Below are 17,577 nucleotides of genomic sequence, written 5' to 3'. Positions count from 1 at the left end.
TTCCTCACCTGAGCCGCCACCGCGTTCTCGCCGGAAGACCGCATCTACTAGCCATGACGAGCCACCGCCAGACTACGATACCACACGATTCACATCGCTCGAAAACCAAGAGTGGTATGAAGCCGGACTGGACAAGAAGATCATCATTGAGAAACACTTGGCACCGGAGGTGGACGCGCACTATCACATTTCTACAGCATTCAAGAGACTTGGATGGGAGAACATCCTTCAGTTGCCCAAGCACTACTACCCCAACCTGGTCCGGGAGTTCTATGCTAATGTAGAAAACAAGCAGAGCCACAGTGGCAACCTCATTGTCTCATAGGTTAGAGGCACGAGAGTGGCTCTCAATCGAGATGCACTGAGACGATTCGTCCAACTCAAAGACGAAGGCGACGACGTCAAATTGACCAAGGAGTTCAAAGCTAGAGATCCTTGGGAAGTGGGAGAGGCTGTGGGACGTCTAAAGGGGCAGTACCGTGAGCGAGGAAGTTCGAAAAAACTCACGGTATATGCCGACTCCTTCGATCATCGATTCCACCTGATCTTCTATCTTTTTGCCTTTAATGTGGTGCCGAAAAAGAGTGGCAAACAGGAGATCCGAAATAGTGATCTCTATTTTCTGGATAAGATGACACATGGAGTGGGTAGGCAGTTGACCGGAATTCCTCTACCCAGCATTATCATCAGTTATATGCAGACCACAGCTCGCATGAGGGCCGGCGACACTTGTTTTGGATTTCCTCGACTGCTATCACTTGTTTTTGAGAAGCTCAAGGTTCCTCTTCGAACCGAGAGAGCGGTGGTAACTAGGTCGGCCGAGGAGGTGAATGCTACGATACTCAAATCCTTGGGTATTTCTACGGATTTTGGAGCAGCTTTGGTCCGGGACACAGGAGAAGCATCGACTTCCACTCAGCCTCCGCCTCACACTGAAGCACAAGCGGAAACTCAAGGGACGGAGGCACAACGGACTCTTCCTCCTCCTATTCCGCGACCACCTCCTCAACCGCGCTCCAAGTGGCAAGAGCTCCTAAATGCCATTTGTTGTATGGAGACGCGAGTTGTCGAGCGCATTGACCAGACGGAGCGAATGATGACCGAGCGACTCGACCGATATGATCGCCGTCTTCGTGCGATTGAGGATCATTTTCATATCCACCGGTCCCCTACCCCTACTCGTACACCTCATCAGGAGGAGGGCCATGTTGGTACCTCACAGGGTCCTCATGGAGCCGAGGAGGCAGTAGACCCTCGTTTCCAGCAGCCATGATGCTGTTTAGCGGATTGGATCTTTTATTTCTTTATTTTTCTTTTCTTTTGTTAAGACAAACTTTGTAGATTTTATTTTCCTTTTAGTTGAATCATCTTGTGCTACCTATGCTGTTTGGTACCCTTGTTGTCTCATTTTGGACAGAAAATGGATGATTGTGATGATTAAGGGCTTCAAATTGCATCACCACCTATTTGAGTGGCTCTCATTGTATTTTTAAATGCATAAATTTAGTTGTCTATGGCTTCAAATTGTTGGTTTTGTATTTGGAAATATTGTCATAATTTTCTTGAATTTGAGGTTGTTGACAGGGAGTTTTGTCCATTTTATAGGGGAAATTCTGTCAAAAAGTGTATAAAATATTGTCAAAACTTTCAAGTTAATGGCCAAAATGTTCAATTTAGCCCATTTTTTTGAATTGCTTAAATGAGTGGATAAATGCATTATTTTTGTGAGATTGTGAGGGACATTCCATATGAAGTTCATGCAATTAGGCTGAAATCAATGTCAAAAAACTACCAGAGGATAAAGTGCACAAGAAATTAGGAGCAAAAATGAAGGAAAAACAAAAGAAGCGAAAAAAGTGGAAATTTAATAGAACAGATCCGAGCCCGGATCCGTCAGAGCTATGCCAGATCCGATCCCTCGTCTGTACTTCTGTTGGACTGTATCCGAGGACAGGAGATCCGACCTCGGATCCATCAAGGGAAGTCCTCGGATCCTAATCATCCGAGCTCGGATTTATATTCAACCTTCCGATCCGAGCCTCGGATCTGTCTCTCTCTACAGCAAGTATATGTTTTAGGGTTTACAAGGATTTGGGTTACCAGATTTACGATTTAGTGTTTTACGGCTTTAGCACTTAGGGTTTTAGGGTTTTTGCTGCAGTCTAACTTTGTCTTCATTATCGCTTTATATTTTTAATCAAAATAGTAATCCAGCCCAAATAATTGTAAGTTAGGTAAAACACGCAAGATTTAATCGCTAGATCTTTGCTTTAATTTTTTCCTTTTCCTTTTCAACTACCAAACACATAACATGCACTTCATAAAAATAACTTATATAATTTTTTAAAAATAACATTGCATTATGAAATTTCAAAAATTACAGTTGAAATTGTAACATATATTAATGACTATTAACTATTATATTCTCATAACTAATATTCATCGGTGTCAACAAATAAATACGATTCATTAATCACAAAAGAAAATTAGAATTTGATCAAAAATATTTATTTGATACAAAACGAAAAACGCTTAATATTTTATTCACAACAAATAGTCAACACCTTACATGTTAACAATTTCATTCTATTTTTACATTGATCTATAAACTAGAAAGAACATTGATCTATGGTCGTAAAGAAAGAACTATGCATGTGTACTTTTTTCACCATTTAAATGTATTATAATAAAATAACGTATTTTCAACCGTACAATTACCAATTTTTTTTTATTATAAAAGAATTATGCATGTATAGTAAATTATATTAAAAAGATTATTGTTAATCTGATTTTGTTTAAGCACATATTTGATGACTTTAGCCACGTGCAAGTTTTAAAATAAAAAAAACATTATTCCTCTGCTAATTACAGATTTTTAAACAAAATTTCTCTAACCTTTCTTCGAAAAATAAGATTTTAGTAGAGATTTTAAAATAAGATTTTACTACCGACACCATTTTAGTAAAAGCAAATTCTACAAAACAAACAATATTTACATTTACTTTTATATTTTTTATGGAGCTCGTAAATATCATTTTAAATTTTTTTCCTAACATTTTTTGAATTTAATTTTCTGAAAGTCATACTTATAAATGCAAAATCTAACAAAAAAGTTAAATACAATTTTTGGAGGTCACATTTAACAAATGCGAGCTATTTGCAAAATTTTAAATATTTGCAACATTTTTAAAAATAACATTTACGAGCTTTCTGCAAATAATTCCCTAGCTCTCAAAAATTTAAAAAAAAAAGGAAAAAAAAATAAAGAGGAGCTCGCATTCGCGGAATGCGAGCTCAACTTATTGAGCTCGCATTCCGCGAATGCGAGCTCTTTTCTAACCTCGCATTCGTGAAATGCGAGCTCAGCTCGCATTTCACAAATGCGAAGACCCCCGGACGGAATTTAAAGACAAAATCACCCCTTTTGTAGAATTTTTTTTAATTTCATCACAAAATTAGAAATTTCTCCTTAAAAGGAGATTTAGAAATTTGCCATTTCTATGTTTTCCTTCTCTCTTGCGAATAGCCTCTGCGTCCGTCTTTTAGCTTTTAGAAGAAGTAGTAGCCTCCGTTGTGCTTTGTATGGTAGAAATGAACTTTTTGATTTGAAACTCAATAACATTTTTACCCTACGCTAAGGGAGGATGAGGAAGCAAAATGATACTGTCTGTTAAAGACTCTTTGTTTTCTCAACGAGATTTAGAAACTTGCGATTTCTATGTGTTCCTTCTCTCTTGCGAATAATGAATGTTTTTGTACTTCAACAATCACAACGGTGATAGGGATTTACCTCTTATTAGTTACGTGCTCTAAACCTATATCATGTGAGGTAGACTTTTTTTTGGAGAATAATCAGTCAAAGGATTTCTGATAAAATTTACACTTGATTTCGCAATTTCACCTCCATACAACGCTGCCAGCGATTTAGAGAACATTTCCAAGAAAATGCGTTTGAATATGGAACTTTCAAACACATAAATTTCACTTAGTAAACAGCCGAAGCTAATTGCAGGGATGAGAGTTGATTCTAACGCTGACGTTCCACTGCAAACACTGCACTAGTACATGACTGAACATTTCTTCTGAATATCAGCAATCAAGTCGCTACTTAAATTACGTCATCGGTGATTCAGATCCATGAATGAATTGTTTCCTTGCTAGCGGCGCCATGCATGGAATTTAATTCCAGTTAAGTCACTTATTCCACGGGCATGCAAACCATTGACTTTAAGTGCAGGCCCTCAAAATAATAATATTTAATCAAATATATATCACAAACAATGGACACAGAAACAAGCCACAAGGCTTGCTGTTGAAAACAAGAAAGGACGAGTGACAGCCCGAGGCCAGAAACGTAACTGAAAAAGACGGGAAGCAGGGGACGAAACTTCGGAAGCTTTTTATTTATTAACCATCAGAATGTTTTCACACCTGTATCAATGAACCAAGAAAGGGCCATTGAATGATAAAATCCTGTAACGATTAGTTACGTAATCGGGAACCATAATTGAATGAAAATAAAACAAGTAGTCTCCTAGATAGATAAGGATTATAGTTTTTATCCATTGTCAGTGTAATTAATTTTTGTTTTTACACCAACAGCAGGTAGATGTCTGCCACTTATGTAAAATTACATGTACTTCAAATTTGAAATTAACTTACATGACATGCATCAATATTCGTTTGTATGTACCCTGACAGTGCATAAAAAAACTACTCAATAAATATACTAATACTAAAAATACTTAGTTTAGAATCCTACATTACCTCCCTGAAACCAATGTCTTCAAATTTCACTATACCAATCATTTTTTTCAAGTTGAAAAATAGTTCCCACCTTTAATGGCTTCATGAAAATATCTGCCACTTGACTCTTGCAATAGTCAATAGCAATTTCTTGATTTTAAACTAGTTTGAAATGAAGTGAAACTTGATGTCAATGTGCTTGCTCCTCCCATAAATATAGGATTCTTTGACAACTTAATAGCAGACATGCTATCACAATAGATTTTGGTAGGACTAACTTGATTATGCCATAAAAAATCAAGCATTCTTCTCAACCATAATATTTGAGTAGCACTATGTTCAAATGCCATATATGCCATAGAAGAGTGATGTTTTGAATCAGCGGAATCAAAATTTCAGAGGATGAGGATGAGGCCATGGTAGAAACAATTTTAAAGGCCGAGGCAGAGGTAATTTTTACTAGCAAAGAGATAACAATAATCCCAATAATAAGCAAGAAAATAATAATAATTCTCGTAGATATAATATTCAGTGCCGTAATTGTAAAAAAATTGATTATTATAAAAATGAGTGCCGGTACAATTCTAACAATAAAGTTAGGCATGCTAATATGGCAAAGAATAATATTGAAAATGATGAAACCATTTTATTTTCTAGCTCAAGAATGGAAGAAAATAAGAAAAATAATGATTTTTGGATTTTGACTATAGTAACTATATGTGTGGTGATAAAAATATATTTACTGATTTGGATGAGTCTTTCAGATAGTCTTTCAGATTTTTGTTAAATTTGTTAATAATGAAAGAGTGCTTATGCTTGGAAAAGAAAAAATTGGTATCACTTTGACGAATGGTAAATCCACGTCTGGAACTAATAACAAAGGTGTACATGTACTACAACAAAAATGACCTTTAACGGCATTTAAAGGTGTCAGTATAGATAATCTAACCTGACACTTTACCTTTCCTCACACCTCGGACGAGTGTCGTCCCTTCCAATATGGGGATAGGCTCGTAGCATTCAAATGTGTCAGGAAAACAATGTTGTTATAACATCCCAACTGCCAACAAAAATCCCTTGTCTTGATAATTGAAAGTGTCAGGATAGCTATAGTACAATATTAGGATATCGAATTCTATGTTGATACTTTTAATTGCCAGGAGTTTTTTTTTTTTTTTTTTTTTTTTGATATAGAAACAACCTGCAGGTAGTGCTCCCTACTATACATTCCGTCAATCAGAAACCCAAAGGACTTGTAAAATTATCCCAAAGAACAGAATGCATATGGCAATCTAAAAGCAAAAGTCATTGCTCAAATATAATTTGTTGAACTAAAAGTCAGTAATAAGTACTAACATAGCAAATCCCTAACAAGTACAAACTTGAAAGATTCTCTTGTGGACAAACTAAAAGATCCTCATGTGCACAAACTAAAAGATTCTCTTCCCTAACAAGTAGAAAGAACTTGCAATAGCTTCCAAACTTTTCAATGAAATTAGAACCTTCAGTCATAACCACAAATATCCCATCAATCTTCAGGTGGTTCCACCTGTGCACAAAGTTTATTGGGATCATTGGATTATCATAGCTAGCAATAAAATTCATTAACGTGTGAAAAGCATAAGGAACCACTTACAAAAGCTGATCTTCAGTGTAGTTTGTGTGTCTCTCGCATGTCTTAGTCCACTTCTTGAACCCAATGACAGAGCATTGTCCAATAAAGATTGCTGCTGCTGCTAAGAGAGACGGGGGGAACCTAAGCATTTCATACTCGACGAGGCACAGCTCAACAATAAAGAAGGATAGAAGCTCCAACTAGTCACCAGAAGATTATTGCCAGTTATTAGGTAGATTAAGATAGTGCAAAAAATTCACATACACTAAATACGAAACAATACCTTTTTATTAGATTGAGCGGCTTTAAGAAAACACCTCATGAAGACACAATGAGTAGGCACTGAAAGATTAAACTACAAGGTGTTGATCATTAAGCTCTTCTGCAACGAGCCACAGTTCAATTTTAGTTATATGACAAAGGAAACCTTCATATATCAAAGATTAACTCATAGGCAATAGATGCCATAACAAACCTACCATCTCAAGCACGTCATTTCTGGAGTAAGCCCTGTCAGAAATCAATATGAGGTCTTCAACGACAGGGACAGAAACTTCTTCATACTTGCAAGCCATAAGCATTGCTGTCACTCCAACAAGTTGAAGTTTCTTGCTCACCAAAGAGACTGATGGTTTGGTAGTAATTCTGAGGATACAGTTGAAGACCAAAAGCACTATTCTGCTACTGAAGACCAGTAAGATTGCAGACAATAGGTGAGCTCTGGACCCTGTGCATATGCATTCGGGTGCTGTGATAACTGTTCTGGAGCATGGGTTCATGGGCATTTCCATCAGTGTTGCAGCTCTCAGGTGATCTTAGGGAAGAGCAGGCAGAAGATATGCCAGGGTGATTCTTTTTACCTCCCAGTTGACTTGTTTTGCCACCCCTTCTTAGTTTTCTCTTCGATCACAAGTTGTAACAATAGTTTCAGCAGTCCATATAAGACCAATATAAAGCACTAAAAAAATTGCAATTCTGAGTGAGTAAAGCATTCATAGATAAAAATATGTTAATTCAAAATGTACTACCTCTTAAGTACACGGCTAGCACTTCCATCATCGACAGTGAAGAACCCAACGGCAATATGTTCCGGCGCAATATAATTGTACCCCATAGTCCTCGAATACTTCACGACAGCCTCAAAAACCCGCTTAGTGCTCGGCGAAAAAGGCACATCCGTGGCCGAGACCTCTGCCCTCTCAAGACCAAGACCACTCTCATTACCCTTACCATTCTCCTCCTTATCATCAGTATCGGTATGCCAAATGCTCTTAACGACTTGGCAACCCATCTCGATTGTGATTCCAGAGCCTAAAAACCCACCGGAAGCACGATCTTCTGCGATAAGTCCTAGCAAAAGATGCTGGGTATACACCTTTTCTACCTCCAAAGCTTTCGCCTCCCTCTGGGAAAACATAACCGCTTTAATTGCTCTCTTAGTAAATTTCTCAAACACCCCAACTGCAATATACAAAGATCGGTTTGACTTAGCTTTTCCAGACGAAACAGAAATCATGGTTTTGTCAGAAATCGAATTCCCAAAATAGGAAGAAGAAGAAGAAGAGGAAGAACAGCTGGTGCTGGTGCTGGTGCTGGTGTTGGTGATTGTAGAAGGAGGGTAGCTAGGGAAAAGAGAAATAACATTCCGGTAGCGGTGGTGATGGCGGTTGTGGGGAGAAAGATGGCGGTGAGCTTGAGGAATGGAAAGAACTGAAAGCGGAGATGATGAATCCCGTGGCTGATTCTTCCTTACTTTAACTGGTCACGAGAGCCAGAAAGAGCTAAAGAAAAGAAAGTGGAAGAAAGTCTCATTTAGTACCTCGGTTGCCAAGAGTTAGTTTGCGGAGAGAGATCAGAACAAGCAAAATTTGACTAATTGTTTTGCCGGCAAATTGAAAGTTTTGAATGTTTCACAGCAAATGAATCTTCCGCCAATTCACTATGATGTTGTTTTGTAACTTTCCTTTTTTTGGTATATCTCACATTTTTTCAAGTGTCATGATAGGTAATCTAAATGCACATTATTATTTTTATATCAGATAAAATAAAAAAAAATTAGAGTGTATATTATTGAGTTGATAACAAGTGTCATAATAGAAGTGCTATAATAACACAAACCAACAAGTGTCCTGATAGGCATGTCACGAAAAGCCATTTTTGTTGTAGTGATGAATACTAGTTGTTTATGACCTAGATCAATTAATTGTCATTATTTACCTTACTTTAAATTTATTGTATATGATGATATTTGATTATGGCACATGCATCTTGGTCACTTCGATTTTGGGATTTTGAATTTTCTTACTAAGAAGAATATGGTATATGGGCTGTCTTCTATTGATTTTTCTGCTAAATCTTGTGAGCCTTTGTATTTTGGAGAAGAAAGACAGAGATCCTGTTCCTAAAGGCAAGACTTTGTGGGCTAGTCAACTATTAGAGCTGATACATTTTGGCCTGTGCTCAGTTGAGTTACCTTACAATAGTGGTAGTAAATATTTTGTTAGCTTCATTGATGATTTTAACAGAAAAACTTGGGTGCATTTTTGAAGAAATAAATAGGATGCATGTGATATTGTTAAAATTTTAAAATGTATGTTGAGAAGCAAACTAGTCAATTTATTAAAATTTTGAGAATTGAGAGAAGCATTGAGTTTACTATTTGTAATGATTTTTTTTTTTATAAACATGGAATTAAGCACCAATTCATAGTCAGATACACTTCTCAGTATAATGATATAGTAGAGGAAGAATCGCACTCTATTGGATATGGTGAGATCAATTATGCATGCTAAGAATATACCTAAAGGTTTTTGGGCAGAAACCATTTTCTATGTTGTTTGTGTTTCTAATAGATCTCTTGTGCGATGCAATTTTGAGAAAACATCACAAGAGTTGTGAATTAATAAGAAATCAAATATTTCTCATTTGAAAGTATTTGGTTGTCTTCTCTATTCCGATGTCCCAAATTCTATCGGGAAAAAGTTAGATGACAAAGTAGAAAACTGCATTTTTATTGACTGTGATCATAAAATCAAAGGTTATGGGTTGTTCAATCTAGACACCAGAAAGGTGATTACTAGCAAAGATGTCACATTTGATGAGCAATGAGCTAAGAATTTGTTTTAAAAAAATGTTAAATTTTATGTCAAAGCATCCATCAATGCCATCATATTTTGATGAAGAAACTTCTTTCAAGTGTATGTTTTAGATATACTTGATTACGCTACTTGTATCCAATTAACAAAGCAGAGGATAGAGGATATATATTTCTCTTCTTCTCACCGGCCACCATCTTTCCTTCTTTGACAAGAAGAAAGAATATATCAACCAGTGTTAAACTAACTTAAAGGCATGGGCCAAGGTTTGACGTAACAAAGTACATAGCGCAAGTGCATACATTATTTATTATTGAATAATAGGAAAAACATGTTGACATTTTGTTTCTTTACTTTCCGGACATTCCACTCCCTTGGTGGATGCATTCGCCCAAGCCAGTGCAGATATGGTTGATTTACACATTTCCGAAGTCTTCCAAGCTCTTCGTTCTGACGATAACTACTTTTCGCATATGGTGACTTGAAAAGCTTTGGGCAAGGCCTCCACTTCGGAAAAATAGTCAGACTTTGCGAGCGTTTTCTGGATTGAATTCGGATTAGTCTCACTAAAAGTAGAGATATCAAGTGCTCAAAGCAAAAAAAATGTTGCAAACTGCAAATGAAGGCTCATGTGAAAGGCCGGGTTTTGGAAAATTATTACCAAATGATCATATTGCTTAATATATACAAGTATTGCCCTCTTAACAGGATATTATAACCTCTTCCCTAGTTAGTGCATTCAATTTTAATTTTCCATATGCAAATAATCGACATGCAATGTAATATTATGCATCTTTAAACAAGAAAGTTGAATTGGGCAAAGTGAAAACCTCTGAGAACTATGAAGGTAATTTCTACCGCTTTGCTACATGCCCATTTGGTGATCTAACGTCTCGGAGCCCCTTCTCCTTAGAGAGTGGAAAATTATATTGGAAAACAGTATACAACGAAGTTCTTTTATTGAATGTACAACTAATACTGGATATTAATTTTTAGACGGTAATTTACCTTGCTTGGGGAAAGATTTTGGGGCAATGGTCAAGGTAGAAGTCCTTGATCTCTTTGGCAGCAAAAAGAGGGCGTTTCTTCTCATTTGGAGCGATAAGCATTGCCGTCACAAGACCACCAGTGCTTGTGCCCGAAGCCACATCAAAGTAGCCTGCAAGTCTTGTCGTCGTCACCGTCCAATTTCTGCAACAACACAAAACACCGTCCATTTTCACCGATCAAAGGCAGACAAAACTTCATGGGGGTAGAGACTTTCTTAGTTTGACCTGTAAAGGATATAGACCGATTGTACGCTGTCTGACCAAATCCCCACATGCTAAAGAAAATCCAGAATTGTTCTATCCGCGGAAGTTAACTTTTGTTTTTTTTTTTTTGGGCACACGAAAGTCACTTTGGAGAGTGATAATTTTGGAAAAGACAAATAAACAGGGATTACTATAGTCAGTAATACAAAGTTCAAGCTTGGGCTTGCCTATGAAGTTCAAGCCTGACCAATATAATTTGAAAAGAGAAGACAAAATTTCCAGCTTGACCAATATATATAAGTTCAAGCTTGCCTATAATTTTGGTATCTTTCGAACCCTGTAGAAGGAAAAAAATTAGGTTGTCGGTTTATAAGCGTTTGAGATTCCAGATGCGCCCAGCGCCAAACAAAAGGAATGGGGCCCAAAAAAAAAAAAATCAAGATTGTCATCCACTAGCTGATATTCACATAAAAATTAGATTAAAAAAAAGTCCAAGGGACAGAAAGACAGGATCCAAAATAAATCAAACAGAAATGAAGGCATTTAGGTCGAAGTTGGCGCAATTTCTAATAGCCCCACCAGCTTCAGTTTCCCTTGTTACAATTCACACCTCTAATTTCCAGAAGGTGTGACAGATAAAAAGGAGTAGAAAAAGAATCCACGGCTACAGCGGCGGCTTTTGAAAAGATTCAATTGTCGAACGACACAGTTTTGTTAAACTCTTCCCCGTAGTATTTGAATTTCTTTATCGGTTCGTCACTTGTAGTAAGTTTTTCAGCTTTTACACATTTCACATTTAGTCCCTTAATTTTTTATCTGACTCATATTAGTCCTTCTTTTATGGAACTTTGACACCTTTGGCCTCTTCCGTTGGTGCAAATTATAGCTTGGCATTGACAATACTGGAGTCTTGCTGTTTTAGTATTACATGATAAAAATCATATATATGAGATTTCAATACAATTAAGTAAATTCACAATATTGAAAACAAGTTGTTTATTAGAAATTAACTCTTACTAGAGTGCAAGGGAATGTTAGATCGGATGGTAAAATGAAAGGAATTGTAGGTAGAAGATCTTTGATTCAAATCCATACACTTACAAAACAAAAAAATAATAAAATCTTACTAGAGTGCAGAGCATGAGTTTTACAACTTGACAGTTTCTTCTTATCTACATTACAAAAAAAAAAAAAAAAAAAGATTTAAGAGTTTAACAGCGAAAGGGATAAATTCAAATTTCTCTTCTCAAATGTTGTTGGTAATATGCATTACCTTCTCTTTTCGTCCAACCAATAAGAATACAACACAGATTTTCTATTTATTATTCTTAATTGGCTTAAAGTCATTTTATGATTTCTTTTTATTATTCATTGTCCTTTTTTTGGGATAATTTCACAAACCTCTCCTCAAATTTGTCTTAGTATCAGTTAGCACCTTGTAGTTTCAAAAATCTCTTTTACCTCCCCTGTCAAATTAACAAGACAAGATTTCTCATTTTGAAAGATGGGCGATATTAGCATAGAAAGTAAAAGAAGATTATTCCTGGTTTTATGAGGTTGCCAGGAAGTAGGTGTAGTTTTTCTATTTTAGGTGTAGTTTTTCTATTTCATAATTCTAGATAATCAAAAAGACGGAGAAATAGGCCTAATTTTTTGTTTAAAAAAATGAAGAAATTGTTGGTATTGCATATTGCTTTAATAGATCAATACACATGACGATGAGTGGAGATGTTACGCACGAACTCAATATTGCTTTAATATGATGTATTGTACGTAGATAATAGAAGACCTTGGACTAGATCTATCCAATGAGCGGCAAAGAGTGAATTGTTCTTCCGCTTATGACTACAAACAAATATTCCAAAGTTTTAGCTTTCTTTCAAGAAATTTCCAAATTGGACATTATACCACTACTACTAAGAACATATACTTATTCGGCAGTGTAGGTGTAAATAGGGATGGTAATGGGGGCGGGTGCCCGCGAGCAACCACCCCGCGGGGGGCTCTCGGGGCGGGGGTTGGGGCGGGACGGGGGGGAATTTTTCCCCCCGTTTAGAAACAGTATACTCCCCCGCCCGCCACTCGCAAAAAAAAATTATATATATAATTATATATAATATGTAATTTAATTAGTTATAAACTTATGATAATGATATTATTAGTTAGATGTATTATATAATGTATATTAGTGTATGTAATATAATTGATATTATCAATTATACGAATAATTAGACATGTCTACTAATAAATTTTATTAATTAGTTATACTAAATTTACTAATACATTTATACTAAATTTCTAATTACACTTAATAGAATAACACTTTTTTTTCAAAAAAAAAGCACAAACACAATAATGAATTAGTGATTGTATTTGTACCAAAAGTGAAAACTTAACTATTTTAGTTGTATTTATTTCATAATGTTGGATTGTATTCAAATAACTTTTGTTTGATTGTTTTTATGAGTTTCAATTGTAAAATTAAAATAAATAATAACTTGATGATGTGTTGATATTTTAGTACTTGATTATTTATTAAAATTTAACTATAATAAAATTTTATTAACCCCACGAAAGAAGCGGGGCGAGGCGGGGCGGGGACGGAGGGAATTTGTAGGCAGCGGGACGAGGGATGGGGGAGGGATCCCCCGCCCCGTTGCCATCCCTAGGTGTAAAGGACCTTTGTAGGGCCTTTTCTGTAAAAGGACTTTCGTGGCAATTACATCCTGGTATCCTAGTTGTGGAGTCCGAAAAACTAGTTATACAACCTAGTATCCTATAGTTATACTAAGGTATCAGTAGGCGTACGTCCAGTGCAGTATCAGTAGGCCGTAGGCGTACGCCCAGTGCGGGTCCACCTTATTGCGACGTATTTGTCTTTCGCCGTCTATGTAATTTATTTCTCTATCAATCCATCACTCAGAAAAGATTGATCTTTCTTGTGTACAAATAGAGTTTGTGCATTCATCTGCTAAATTTGTTTGTCATTCTTCTCACCATTTGTTGATTAATCTGCAATATTACTGAATTTGTTTATAAAAATTTCATCATTATGAGCAACTGGAAATGTATAAAAACAAAACAAAACAAAACAAAAAAAAGAGAGGATGATTTATCTCCTAAAGTTTTCAACGTAAATTAAATTAGTTACTTCATAGTTTTCAAAAATGTCAGTGTCAAACTGAAGAATCAATTTTGACACAGGAAAAAGAAAACAAATGGAATGCTTCACAATTCATGCAGTGAATAGTGGAGCAATCACTAATAAAGTAAACGAATTCATCTGCAAGAACTTAGGAAAACAAAAGGTACAATGAGCTAATTATTCAAATTTCAAAGTACAGATTCTTGAAAAGAAATTACATCGATACCGGAAGGAAATTCCGATCTCTTCCCCGGAAGGATTTGTTTATTTTCCACATACACATACGTAGTCAACATGCACTGTGTATATTACTACTAATATTTAGGCGACAAGTCAACTCAACAGCGTTGAGGATTCAGAGAACAATACATCATTTTTTGGACTTGTTCGAAAGACGAAGGCGCCTCTCGTCAGAGAGTGCTGCTGCCAACCTACATATTCAAACCAAAAGATCAAAGCGCAGTCGAAGAGTGGATAACTTGAATTAATTCAATGTAAGCAAAAGAACAAAGGGCTTGAGGACGATGGTTTGCACCTTTTGAGAGCCTCCTCGTTTGTGCCCTTGTTCACGGACTCACTAGCACCACTCTGCAAATTAGTCCTAGAAAGTGGTTTCTTCAACAAATTCTCCCCAACTTTGACAAGATTCTCTAAATTTTCCTTTGTGGCAAGATCCACAGAACCCAGATCTCCAGATAACGTGTCATCCTGAAATATGCATGTTTGTACAAGCGTACGCTTATATACTATTTGGAGGACAGAAAAACTATGTATAAACCAGGGCCTTCAAGGTTCTTACTAATATAGCTCATATTGCTTTCTTTTTTACTTCCAATTTTTTGTCTTAATTATTTTTTCAAGTGTAAGCAAAAAAAGATAAAAGAGTACAGCGCAAAGACTTTTACCTGAATTCGCAGATAATGTTCTTCGCACTGCATAGTTTGAAAAATAGTGGAAAGATGAAGATCAACGATATCCCCACTTGCTTGAGTGTATATATCTATTATAGGAGTTGTATTAGCATTTGTCAGCCAAGACAAAAGTCCCCACTTGGCAACATCCTCAGCATCAAACCCTCCCGCTTTTGTAGTACCCGTTCCCAAGGACAGAACAATGAAGCGACTATAATCCGATGAACCGACAGAGGCGAAGTCGGGATTTCCTCGACTAATCTCCCTAGTCACTTGGCCCATAGCAACTAAGGTCTGAAGAAAATACAGTCGACAGATATAAAATTCCAGTAATCATGAGGAAAGTAATAATTTTGTAATAAAATAATTAGTGCATGGTTCTCAAATTAACATGGGATAGATGAGATTTAATATCTTACCGGATTGTTGGCCGCCATGCCACCATCGATCATGTGAAATTCTCTTGTGCTGCCATCAGGTTCCTTAGTTTCGAATTTGTGGGCAGGAAGATAAGTAGGAGCAGCCGAAGTTGATATGCATATATCGCTGAGCAAGGCGTCCAAACTTGAAAAGTGCTTCATCTGAGCCATTAAAAACACGAACCATATTAATTTCTGTTGCATGAGATAAAAGTAAACAATAGTCTAACTAAAATAACCAAGGTTTCTTAAATTGGTACGAACTGCATAGCTGGAGAAGATGGCGGGCTGGAATAGTTTGACGTCGAAAGCTGGGATGACAACATTAGTCAATGTATCGTGCAATCTGGTCTGGCCAAGCTTTTCCCGGAGCATGCTATGGAGATATTTCCCGTCATAGCTGGGTCCTGTCATTGATTTCACCACGTTTTCGACTCCACTGAATAGATGACTGGTCATGGACGAAAGTCGTGTCAATTGTAAGTTAAAAGTAGCATACACAATTTGAGTTTCTTGATATAGTACGCATTAAATTATTTGGAATGAAGATGGATCGAGTCTAATTAAGACATGGTATAAAAAAAAAGTCTAATTAAGATATCTACTTTGATTGAGGGAAGATTTTGGGACACTCCTCAAGGTAGAAGTCCTTGATATCTTTCGCAGCATAAAGAGGTCTTTTCTTCTCATTTGGAGCTGTAAGCATGGCAGTCACAAGGCCACCAGTGCTTGTGCCGGCAATCACATCAAAGTAGTCAGCAAGTCTTACATCCGAACCATCCAATTTCTGCACCAAGGCCATTCCAAAAATGAATTATGCACAAAGAGAATTTCTACACCAAGGCCATTAAAGAAATGAATTAGTACAAAGAGAGATTCAATTTTCCTTTTGGTCCATGGAATAGTCGTGCAAATCGAGTCCATGATTGTGTAGTTACGCTACACAAAATTAAAGATTGGAGAGATTAATTATTTTCAAACCTGAAGCTCAGTCTCTAAATATCCAAGGATTACTCCGGGGATGATTCCTCTGATCCCTCCACCATCAATGCTTAGGATGGTCACACAATTTCCATAAGATTGAGGCTTCAAAGCTGATACGGTGGTTGCCATGATGGATTGTAAGTTAAATACAAAGGAATGGAGAAAAAGAACTCAGAAAATGAAGATTTCAAACACTAAAATGAAGCAAAACAAGGAAGAAAATGAAACCCTTTTTAGACTTGTATATTGTGATTGTTGAAACTTTTGTGTGCTGCATCCATGATGAAGTGGGGGTATTTATCGTGTTTTCCTACTCCATCTTCGAAGTACTTAGCTCATTCACGACAAAACAAAAAGAAAAAAAAAAGGCACGTTTTTGGTTTATGCAAATTAAACTCAACTACTTTTCATTGAAAAGTGGTCCATGGAATAGTCGTGCAGGTCGAGTCCATGATTGTGAAGTTACGCTCAAAATATTTTTCTTTTAATTTCTTGTGAGTAAAAGATTGGAGAGATTAATTATTTTCAAACCTGAAGCTCAGTTTCTAAATATCCAAGGATTACTCCAGGGATAATTCCTCTTATCCCTCCACCATCAATGCTAAGGACAGTGACGCAATTTCCATAAGATTGAGGCTTCAAAGCTTTCGCGGTTTTGCCATGATAGATTGTAAAGTAAATACGAAGGAAGGAGAAAGAGAGCTCCGAAAATGAAGATTTCAACTACTAAAATGAAACAAAACAAGGAAGAAAATGAGACCCTTTTTAGACTTGTACACTGTGATTATCGAAACTTTTGTGTGCTGCATCCATGACGAAGTGTTTTCCAACTCGATCTTCGAAGCGATTAGCTCATTTTTACCCCAGGCAAACACAGAAAGGTTTAAAAAAAAAAAAAAAAAACACTTTTTTTTGTTTGAGCAAAGTAAACTTGACAACTTTTCATTGAAAAGCTGGTGCGAACAGTAGGCTTATACTATGGTAGGAAGTAAAGTGTCTTATTCGGATGGATGGTAGAGTATTTGGAATAATTTCTTGAAAAACTATTGCAACACATTTTTGATGTGATGTATATAAAATAAAAAAGGTGATTAAAAATTATGTTAATAATGTAAACAAATAAATTTTTATAAAAAAAACACACTGTTCGAACAAACCATTTTAGTTATCTTTCTATAGCTACGCATCACCTACCTATGTATCCCTGGAGACAAGACGTAGTACCAGCTTCATTGTTTCCTTTTCTGTTTGTTCTCTAGGATAAGTGCAATTGTCGGTGACTGGTTAGAGCCCTGCTTGCAAATGATAATTCAAGATTCATCGCATCACATTACTCTGAATAAGGGATAATTCTTGACAATTTTAGTGAGCACCCTTGAAATTTGGGAAAAAAAAATGGGAATAATTTT

At 36.4% G+C, this 17,577-nt stretch overlaps 1 protein-coding gene across 1 annotated transcript; it reads right to left on the bottom strand.

The window, feature by feature from the left end:
* Nucleotides 1-13,979: 13,979 nt before the first annotated feature.
* LOC113750231 (patatin-like protein 2) lies at nt 13,980-16,437 on the bottom strand. Its single transcript, XM_027294215.1, has 7 exons — nt 16,166-16,437; nt 15,790-15,971; nt 15,449-15,635; nt 15,185-15,346; nt 14,760-15,059; nt 14,390-14,562; nt 13,980-14,285 (listed from the first exon to the last, which is right to left on the bottom strand). Exons 1-7 carry the CDS (start codon nt 16,295-16,297, stop codon nt 14,225-14,227), a joined length of 1,197 nt encoding a protein of 398 aa, XP_027150016.1. The 5' UTR covers nt 16,298-16,437; the 3' UTR covers nt 13,980-14,224.
* Between the last annotated feature and the right edge of the window lie 1,140 nt (nt 16,438-17,577).

The sequence above is a fragment of the Coffea eugenioides genome, chromosome 10 (assembly GCF_003713205.1).
Source record: "Coffea eugenioides isolate CCC68of chromosome 10, Ceug_1.0, whole genome shotgun sequence".
NCBI lineage: Eukaryota > Viridiplantae > Streptophyta > Magnoliopsida > Gentianales > Rubiaceae > Coffea > Coffea eugenioides.
Note: the sequence above shows the minus strand (reverse complement) of the source record. Positions and strands in the feature narration are given on the sequence as shown.

What these genes read in the sequence shown, in the direction of transcription:
- LOC113750231 (XM_027294215.1), bottom strand. Translation starts at nt 16,297, where the DNA reads ATGGCAACCACCGTATCAGCTTTGAAGCCTCAATCTTATGGAAATTGT. An exon ending in AAAATCTTCCCTCAATCAAA is followed by an intron (nt 15,636 to 15,789) that starts GTAGATATCTTA and finishes GTCCATGACCAG; the next exon opens with TCATCTATTCAGTGGAGTCG. An exon ending in AACGAGGAGGCTCTCAAAAG is followed by an intron (nt 14,286 to 14,389) that starts GTGCAAACCATC and finishes TTGAATATGTAG; the next exon opens with GTTGGCAGCAGCACTCTCTG.